This window comes from Entamoeba histolytica, genomic scaffold (assembly GCF_000208925.1).
Source record: "Entamoeba histolytica HM-1:IMSS scf_1104750516669 genomic scaffold, whole genome shotgun sequence".
Lineage (NCBI taxonomy): Eukaryota > Evosea > Mastigamoebida > Endamoebidae > Entamoeba > Entamoeba histolytica.
Window position 1 is genome coordinate 1 of NW_001915258.1, and position 11,576 is coordinate 11,576.

At 21.0% G+C, this 11,576-nt stretch overlaps 1 protein-coding gene and 1 pseudogene across 1 annotated transcript, besides 1 other annotated feature; both read right to left on the reverse strand.

Moving 5' to 3' along the window:
* The first annotated feature begins 3,126 nt into the window (after nt 1–3,126).
* Nucleotides 3,127–3,555: a repeat region.
* On the reverse strand, nt 3,522–4,418 carry EHI_025990 (AIG1 family protein, putative; the record flags this gene model as incomplete). The annotated part of the gene is made up of 1 exon (XM_643097.1): nt 3,522–4,418. One exon carries the CDS (start codon nt 4,416–4,418, stop codon nt 3,522–3,524), a length of 897 nt encoding a protein of 298 aa, XP_648189.1.
* Nucleotides 4,419–5,497: 1,079 nt separating this feature from the next.
* Nucleotides 5,498–6,504, reverse strand: EHI_026000 (annotated as a pseudogene).
* Nucleotides 6,505–11,576: the final 5,072 nt, after the last annotated feature.

The following is an 11,576-nucleotide window of genomic DNA, read 5'->3' on the forward strand; positions in this document are numbered from 1 at the left end:
TTTAAAATGACAATTTTAACTCATTCTATCAAAATAGTTCAAAAATTTTAAACAACGAGGATATCAAGAAGTAAAATTCTTTAATTTCCAATTTACTCTTTCAGTTGTGAATGATAATTCTACAATTATCTGTGATGAAATAGTTGTAGAATTCAATGATTAAAAATGTTAAATTGTTATTGAATACTGTATATGTAAGAATTTGATTTGATAATATTTCTAATTATTAAACATAAAACTGAAATAAATGAATAAAAGAATTAATAAAATGAAAATTAATGAATATTAAAATCAATAAAACATATAACAAGAAATAAAGAATAAAATAACAACATAAAATAATGAATAAACACTAATAAATCAACAAACATTAAATATAATTTTTATAAATGTATTAACATTAAATAAGAATAAATTAATTATATTGATTGTTTTATTTATAATTTTATTAATGAAAGAAATGATAAATATGATTAATATAAATGAAATATGAAGTATCTAAATTTCATAATAAAATATAAAATAATAAGAGTTAAGATGAAATACTAAACAAAAGATACCAATAATAAAAAGAAAAGAATAAGAATATACTAAATTGAAATAATTTAAGAATAATTAATGAATAATTTTAAAGATTACTAAAGAATAAAAAAGAAAATATGATGATGATGAGATTAAATCATAAATATGATAAGTTCAAAACACTAAACATAATATAAAAAGAAGAATAAGAAAGTAAATAAAGAAATAAAAGAAATAGAAAGACAATATAAATAAAGAATGATAAAAAGAAGAATTGAAAATATAATAGTGAAATATTTTAAAATAAGAAATAAAGAAAAAGAAATAAAGAAAAAGAAAAGGGATATATAACAATAAAAAAATACAAAAATAAAAGAGAAGGAAAATAAAATCAAATAAACAAGAAGCGGCTGTAGTTTTACGTGTAAAACACTTATTTGTAATTTAATAATTATGAAATACTAAGTTAAATTAATAAGAGTCGTACGATCGAAACCTGCCAGTCGCCAACATTTTTTAAATTAATGAAAAAAAGATATTAATTACAATAAACATAAATAACAAATTTAAACAAAATAGTTTAATGATAGAACTAACTTCTAAATATTAGATTAATTAAATCGAATGTTAATAGGTTTATCTTCATAATTTCTACATTTTAACTCATTATTTATTAAATTGTTGGTTCTTGTTGGTTGTTGGTTGTTATATTTTATATTTCATTTTATTCTTCTATTTCTTATTTATTTCATCATTATATCTTCTTATAAAATTATGTAATTCCTATTTCATTATTTATCATTACATTAATTCTTTTCTTTCTTGAATTTTAATCTAATTCTTTTTTATTTCTATTCTATTTCTTTATATTTCTATTTATTTCTCTATCTTATTTTAATTCTCTTTCATTGTTCTTTTAATTATCTTGAATATTCATTTAAATGTTTTGGATTAAAATGAAATCTTTCATCATTTCTATTAATTCTTCTATTTCATATTTCTATTTTAATACTATCATTTATATCATTAACATATATTGATGTCTTCATTATTTCTTTATATCTTATTTCTTTATTCTTTTCTTTTATATCTCATTGACAGTATTATTAAAACTGTGTTTAATAAAATTATGAATTTCTCTTTAATTAAATAATCCTGGTTTTGAAAGGCATTAACATTATTGATTGTTCTTGAGAATACAACAAATGAGAAGAAACAGAAGAAATATAACTAATTTGAATGAATAGTTTACAAAAATCTTCATTTAATGGGATAATATTATTTAGATTTAATTTGTTAATTTATCATTGAAATAATTCACTCTTCATTATTTCAATTTCTATTTCATTTCTTCAATAAGATTGTATCAATTTATTTCATTCATTATTCATCTTTTCTTTATTCTCTTATTTTCTTTGTTTATTTTCTCTTATTTATTGTTTTATTATACAATTCTTCTACTCTTTTATTGTCTTATTTTTATCTCTTTTTATTTCTTTCATTCTTTCTATTTCTCGTTATTATTTTTCTTCTGCTTTATTTTTAACTGATTTTATTATTTATTATTTTTTATCTATCATATTATTTATTTCATATTAATCTAATCCAATCACATTCTTTTATTTTACATCTCATTGACTTGTTATTCTCTATATTTGTAATTCATTATGTTTTTTATCATTTTCAATACAATTGATAAATTTCATTCTATATATTCATTTATTTTTCATATTTTGTGTAATTTTTTAATTATCTATTCTATCTCCTTTCTTCTTTAAATGAATTATTTTTACTTCATCAATGAGTATTGTTATTTTGAAATTTTATTTAATTTTATTGTTTTATTTCGTTTAAGTATTATTTATTCATTACATTTTCTTCTTCTTTCATTCTTTTTCATCAATTCAAATTTTCTTATTCATTCTACTCAACCTTTTGCATTTAATAAACAGGTAACTATTATTCGTTTCTCAGTATTTATTCTTCTCTTCTTTTGACATGGTTTATTATACTTTTATCATCATTATATTCACTTTTATTGTGTTTTTCTATTTTAACTTTCTTTACTTCTATAATTAGAACATACTATTTCATTGTTATTTCTCATTTTATCTTCAACAACATCTTCAATATTCTCTTTTTTATTTTACTGTTTCTTTTCTTAATATTATCATTTCATTTCTTCATTATTTCTTGAAATACATTAATCCTTGTTCCTTTCTTGTTTTCTCTTTTCAGACATTCAAATAATTTTATTAAATACTCATCTCATTTTTCTTTCATTCACTTTTAAACAACCTGTTTAATGATTTTCATTTTATGTTATTTTGATTTATTCTTATTCAGAGTTTTCTCATTATCATTCATTTCATTTTTCATATATAATTGAGGAGATTTTAAAAATAAAATAGAATATAAAATGATTATATCAACTTTCTATTCTTATTTATTTATCAACTTTCTTCATTACTTCATCTATTTTCTTTATTTATATTCATTTTTATGTTCATTTCTTTTAATGTTCATTCATTATTAATTATTAATTCTTTAACATATCTCTCAAATACAAATATATGTTTGAATAATTTTATCTATATTCTCAATTTCATTATTATTTATTAAGAAGGTATTATTTATTAAGAAGAATTATGCATCAAAGATTATAATTTATTAAAGAAGATGCATATATTATTGTTAGTGTTGTATGTACATTTGAATATAAGGATATTATCAAGGAATGGTATTTGTTTAAAGGGTGTCGAAGATAAAGGAGATGAGCTATAACATTATGATGTGGATATACTCTTCTTAAAACAACAATATAAAGAATGAGAAATATTATATTACTCATTATAATCAAAATAAAAGTCATGCAGCAACTTAAATGATGAACTATTTAAGTCAAGCATGCTTGAAAAAACAATATTTCAATAGAAATAAAGCATGTTGAAGAAACTGATTTGCTCACTTCTCAACATGATGAAAACATAAAAATGAAGTTAATCATAATTGATGTATTTTTCTATTATTCTTGAGATTGGTTTAATTTTGTATTTAGTTTTTGTCAATTCCCAGTCACTATATGTAACACTACCATCATATCTTATTCTTTTCTCTCTTCTCATATATTCAGTTTTTAACTTTACAAATCCATTTTTTACTTCAACAACTTCTGTATATTCCTTCTCTTCAATAACAATTTTTTCATTTTCTAATCCATTTTTGACAACTCTCTCAACATTAATTGGTAATAAACTACATGCCCATGTTAAAAGCATTTCAATTTCTTCTTCAGATCTACTATTATCATCATCTTCATCTGGACATGAATCTACATAAAACATTGGTATTTTAATTATTTCATCTCCTGTTGTTTCTTTAGCTAATTTTTCAAATTCTAGAAGAAACTTCTCTTTCCTTGATTCTATTTGTCTTACTAGTTTCTTTTCTGGTGTACAACAATAACATCTAGTCCATACAATACATACATGTTCCCAAAAATCGGATATTGGAAATATTTTACATATCATTTTTATCGTTGCTGTAAAATTGTAGAGTGGTTTAGCATTAGTAAAATTAAAAACAATAACAATAGCTTCTATTTCTTCTTGTTCTTTAATGTAGCTTATCATTTGGTTCCATTGTCTATCTTTATCTCTACCACCCTCAGAATCATTAAATCCAGGAGTGTCAATTACAAATATATCACTTCTATCATCTTCTCCATAACATCCACTTGTTTCTTGTGTTACTGATTTAGCATCATCACTTGTTTCAAATTTATTGTCTTTCAGAATAAAATTACCAAGTGAACTTTTACCATCACCTGTATTTCCAATCAGAAGTAATTTAGTTTTTTTTACATCATCATGTTGTATTGAATCTTCACTGCTCATTGATTAATATTCAGTTATAATTTGTTTAAATAGTAATTCATGATGAGAAGCTATAATTACCATATATTTTAAATGATGTTTATCATTTTTGTTTACAAAGTGTAGTAAAAATAGAAGTGAAACAACTCCCATTTGAAATTATTACAAAATTATTTTATGTTGAAAATAGTGTTTTAATGTAATGATAGTTATATCGTTTTATAAAATTAGATGAATGTTATTTAAAATTATTGAAAGAGCATAACTTCTTCAAAAATTTTTTTATATTATTTTATCAAAAATGATTTACATCAATATTTAAAATGAGTGATTTGTATTTATATATTTTTCTTTTTGATTCAAATAAATAAACAGTTACAATCGGAGTTAGTTAAATTCATGTTTCAATATTATTTTATAAGACTAAATTTTATAATTTCTTTGTTTGTTTTTTTTTTCAATTTTGTGCATTTATGCTTTATGGGTAAAATTATTAAATTACAAATTTGATTAAACAATAACATGAAAAAAACTGGGGGTAATACTTTGATAGTATAATTATGAAGAACGTTATAAGAATGTTTTTAAATATAATTGATTTTCACTAAAATTGTGTATTTTATGTAATATAAGTTAGTTTGATTCTATATTACCAATAACGTTTTCCTACGTTTGTCAATAAAATGATAATTGTAGATACAAAAAATACTACATAAATCTCACAAAAATACACAACATCAGTTTTATATATTTTCTACTAATTATATTCTCTGCAACACATATTGAAAATTGATTGTTAATGAATTTTAATTTATTATAATTATTCTTATGGTTAGTTGTATTTTATCAATTTAAACTTCAATAAAAATAGTAAGTCATTTATCATCAATTATACTTTATTCTTTTGAAATAACTTTAATATATTCATATAGTTATTATGATTTTTGATTAAAACCAATGGATATAATTTCTTAATTCTCGTGTATTTACAAAATAATAACGTTTTATAAAATTACTATTATATTTTCATTGAAAAATATTTTGGATTATAAACAAAAGTATTATGAAAAAGTATAAATTATACTTCTGGTAAGAGACTATTACTCTTCTTCTGATTCTTCTTCGCTTATTCCAAGAATTTGATTAATTCCAAAACCATCCATAACAAGTTCAAACAATGAACCACTTACATTTCCAAGTAAGTCAAAAAATCCTTTTTTTGATTTTTTTTCATATTGTTTTGGAATTGGTTTGATTTTGTGTTTAGTTTTTGTTAATTCCCACTCACTATAACTAACACTACCATCAAATTTTGTTCTTTTCTCTCTTCTCAAATATTCAATTTTAAATTCTATGTTAGTACCATCATTACTAATAATATGAGGTTCTTCCCTCTCTTCAATAATAACTTTTTCAATTTCTATTCCATTTTTGACAACTCTCTCAACATTAAGAGAAGGTAAACTACATGCCCATGTTAAAAGCATTTCAATTTCTTCTTCAGATCTACTATTATCATCATCTTCATCTGGACATGAATCTACATAAAACATTGGTATTTTAATTATTTCATCTCCTGTTGTTTTTTAGCCAATTCTTTAAATTCTGGAAGAAACTTCTCTTTCTTTGATTCTCTTTGTCTTACTAGTTTCTTTTCTGGTGTGTCACATGAACATTTAGTCCATACAATACATACATGTTCCCAAAAATCGGATATTGGAAATATTTTACATATCATTTTTATCATTGTTTGAATACTGTCTGATAATCTAGGATTAGTAAAATTTAAAATAATAACAATTCCTTTTAATCCTTCTCGTTCTTTAATATAATTCACCATTTCACTCATATGTTGTCTATCTTTATTTATACCACCATTAGAATCATTAAATCCAGGAGTGTCAATTACAAATATATCACTTCTATCATCTTCTCCATAACATCCACTTGTTTCTTGTGTCACCGATTTAGCAGCATCACTTGCTTTAAATTTATTGTCTTTCAGAATAAAATTACCAAGTGAACTTTTACCATCACCTGTATTTCCAATCAGAAGTAATTTAGTTTTTTTTACATCATCATGTTGTATTGAATCTTCACTGCTCATTGATTAATATTCAGTTATAATTTGTTTAAATAGTAATTAAATATGACAAATATTTATTTATAAATTTGTCGAATGATGTTTAATATTAAAAATGCTTTATGTTTATTTGAAATAATCAATTTCAATTCTGTATTGTTAAAATATTCCTCATAACACGTGTTATTTAAACGAAAACAACAACTTTAAATAAAATAATTTTCTAAAATTTCACATAAACATTATTTTAGTCATCTATTGTAACGTAACTTTTCTATTACTGAAACAAAGTATTTTTATTTGTCTCTATTTTTACATTAAAAATATTCTTTTCTGTTTAACAGAATAAAAATAATCAAAAATAAATGAAGAATTTTATCGATAATTTAACATGACATTTTGTTTTATTTTCTGGTTTGAAATACAAACATCATTTTAATATGCACAAACAACTTTTGATAGGATATTTAAAAACAAAATAAATTAATTTCACATAATTTTTGAAAATTGACTATTTTTATAATGTTTATTTTACAATAAAATCACACCCCCTTTTTATTTTTTTATCACAACAATACATTTATGTTTTTATTGAAATAGTTGTTATAACGTTTAATGAAGATAATGTTATTAAAGAATGAAAATGAAATAATAATATGAGAAGTATCATTTTTACATATACTTCAATTTATAATTAATGTTTTATTTCATTTTCAATAAACAACAAATGTTATAAAATACGATTATTTTTCTCATAATAATTACTATCTCACTTTTATTTAAATTACATATCAAACAGAATAACATCTCCGATTCTAGATGCAATAAATTTATGTTTTTATTGTGTTGAAGAAATAGTTTGATAAGTAATATCAAATCATTTTAAACTCATTTCTATTTCATATAACCTTTAAATTTCCATAAAAATTGATTTTTATTGTTTCCAAAATAAAATAAAAAATAAGTAAAAAGTAAATTGAGAGTTATTTACTCTTCGGGGTAGAGTGAAATACCCTGCTAATACTCATAATTCCAGAAATCACAAGCTCAAACAATTTATTTCCATACCTAAGTAAAACCTCTGTAAGTTCTTCTTTTGAATTATTGGCATATTTTTTTGGAAGTGGTTTTTCTTCAACTTTCCTGTCTATTATTTCCCAATCAGTATAGCTTACTTTTTTGTTATGTCCAATTCTTTTCTCCCTTCTCTTCTTTTCAACTTTGCACTTAGCACAACCATCTACTACATCTATAATTTCCCAATCTTCCTTTTCTTCTACAACAACTGTTTTAAATTCAGTACTTTCTTTCATAACTTTCTCAATTGGCTTAATTGGTAATAAACTACGAGCCCATGCTAAAAAAGTTTCAATTTCTTTATCCGTTCTACTATTATCTTCACCTTCATCTGGTTGAGAATCAACAAAGAACATGGGGAAAGCAACACCTTCTTTTCCAGTAGTTTCTTTAGCAATTCTTGTCAATTGTTCTTGATACTGTTTGTTTTTGATTTCCATTTGTTTTTCCAATTTCTTCTCAGTAGTGTAATAAAAACACTTAGTCCATACAATACAAACATGTTCCCAGAAGTCAAAAACTGGAAATTCATTGTACAACTTTTTAATCAATGATTCAAGATTATCCAAAAATTCAACGCTGTTATAATTCAAAACAAGAATAATACCATCTACTCCTTTTTGTTCCTTAACGAAGCTTATCATTTGGTTCAACTGATTTTCAACCATTTCACTTGAGTCTGGAAGACCAGGAGTGTCAATAACAAATATATCACTTCTATCATCTTCTCCATAAAATCCCATTGTTGGTTTAACCACTGGATTTGGGTTGTCATTGACATCAAAAGCATTCTTCTTCAAAATAAAATTACCAAGTGAACTTTTACCATCACCTGTTCCTCCAATTAAAAGTAGCTTAGTCTTTTTACCTTCTATATTTGTCGGTACGCTCATTGTATATTTTAGTTATTACTCAACTCCTTTAAATATTTCACAATTGTTATAACTACAAAATTAATTTTTATTTTAGGAATGATGTTTGTCATTTTTTTACCGTTTAATGTAAAAATAAGTATAATGACGAATCATAATCATAACCATCGTATTTTAAAAATGGGAAAACAAACATACCCCTTTTATTTTATTTATATGTAAATAATTTATATCGAATAATTTTAGAACAATTAGTTTGCAACAACAGAATAATTATTGACAAATAAATAATTTTATAACATTTACATCGTATTTCTTTCATTTAATTTACATAAACCCTCTTTGGTTTCATCGAAACCAATTATTTTATTTCAAAAATGTGTTTATATTTATCATTTATTTTCACAAACTAACATTTACTCAAGTTATTTATGGAAACTAATAAACAAAAACAGGTATAAACAATTTTTAATTTATTCATTTGTTTTATTTTAAAAATAGAAGAAAAGTCAAAAACAATAAACAGTTAAAATTGAATTTGATTTTTTTCCATTTACTATTCTTTTGATTTAAATAAAAATTGGTAATGAAATAATTCAACACGATTTATTGGAAACAAACTATGTTAATTGAATATATTAATTATTTACATTAAAATACAAAAAGTATAGTTATTATATTTTTATCTCATTACTATAAGTTTGACTCTTTATGTTTGATAACTGTATTTACACTTCAAATGACTTTTGTTTTATTCTTTCATTTGTCAGTTGTTCTTAGTGCTAACTTACTGCATTATTCCTTGTTTTAGTTTTTAACAATGATACTTTACTTTTTGATTATTTTTCAAAAAGGCGTTAATTGAAATGAATATCTTTCATTTTTCTTAACCTTTCATGATAATATATATTATATTAATTACATTTTTGTTTAAGTGGTTAAGTTAAATGTTTATAAGATATTTCATATTTTTATAATAAGTCTTGCTTTATTTCTTCTTTTATAAATCAACATAACTATTTAAGTGTCTGTTTTAATTCATTTTAATCTTTTAAATATTGAAAGTGAATATTTCAATAATTATTAGAGTGATTATAATTTGTATCAGTCTGTTGTAAGAAACATTATCTCAAATAAAATAAGAATAATATTAATATGTAATTTGAAAAATTCATTTTATTGGCATAAGAAACAAACAGAAATTATATTAAATTCAAATTCATTAAATCCATCATGTCATTTTTTCTTTTATAATTAAAACTATTTGTTTATAAACAAATCAGCAATGATAAAACAAACGATTAATTCTGTGAATTGTTACTGTATGAATAATGAAATGACATATACAAAATAAATTAACAATACCATTAAATTACAATATAACTATTATGAATATAATATTTAATGAAACTACACTTGAAATTCTTGAAGAAACAACAATAAATCGTTGAATATAGTCATCATGAGTGTTTTATTCATTTAGTTTTGATAATATCCTTCATCATCTATTACCCCTTTTTCTTTTTATTTTTTTTACAATGTGTTTTATTCAGGCACGAAAATTAGCAAAGAAATAATGCATCTAAATAATTTACAAAAAAGAAAAAAGATGCAAAATAATTTGCATCCATAGAATATTCCACTTATTATATTTTGCTCATAAAAAAGAAAAAAAAAAATAAATAAGTATGATAAATACACAATCTGTAAATATTTATGTTTATATTTTATAATCATTTGTATTCATTTTTATGAAATATTAATGAAATAAATGATTTGATGAATCATATTTATTTGTATTTTTTATTCTTTTATTATTATGTTATTTATCTATCGTATTTTTATATTTATTTCTTTTTATATTATTTATTCTTCTTATTATCTATATTATTATTATATTCTTCTTATTTGTTGTTTTTTCTTTTTATATTATTTAGATTTTCTTATTGTTATTCTTTTCTATTTAGATGTATTTTATTATTTATTTATTCATCTTTATCATTTTTATATTATTATCATTTATATCTATTTTCATTTTATATTTATTCTGATCTGATTTATATTGTTTTTATCTTTTATTCTTTGATTTTATTATTATATCATTTATTATCATTTCTCTTTTTATTTATCATTTATTCTTATTATTCTTTTGTTTCTATATTCTATATCATATATTCATTTCATTTATATTTTATATTTTATCATTTATTACATATTATAATAACATAACACATCTGATTGATTATATAATAAATATCATGATGAAATTATACATATAAATAATAAACATAAAAATAATACAATATTTTCATCAATAAAACAATACCAATTGTTTTATACAATTGAATTAGATACTTTTATTGAATATTTCTCATTTTTACAATAAAAATACACATTTTATTTATTCTTTTCTTCTTTTCTTCTTTTATTATCTTTTTTGTTTTATTACTTTTTATCTTATTTTTATCTTATTCTACTTCTTAATTTATATTATTTCTTTTTTCGTTCTTGTTTATATTATTTATTTCTTGTATTATTTATCAAATTCATCTTCATTTATTCATTCTTTTTATTTCATTTTTATTAGTTCTTGAGTATTGTATATCTATTTAATATTTCATTTGTATATTATCAAAATATATGTTTAATTGAATTTGTGTTGAACAAAATATTAAATAATTCAATATTTTCATTCTTAATTATTCATTATTTGTTATGGAATGTTGTGTATGTTTATTATATTAAATTAATATGATGAATAAATATCAACAATATTGTTTATTTTATTTTAAAGAAAATAATAAATGAAATAAATAATGAAATAGAATAATAATGAAATAGAATAATAATGAAACAGAATAATGAAATAGAATAATGAAATGTAATAGATGAAATAATAAAAATAAATGAAAGATAAAGAATAAATAAATATAATGTATTTAATACATAATATAATTTATTATCAAATATATTAATATAAAATGATGAATTATTTTTATTTCAAAATATTCTGCATCAATAAAAAATGTTGCTAAATATTTTGCATCATTAAATTTTGCGCTTTTTTATTGCGCTTTTTTATTTATTACAATAAAATTTGCATTCTTTATTTTTTTCATTTTTTTTTTCTTCTTTTATCATCTCTTT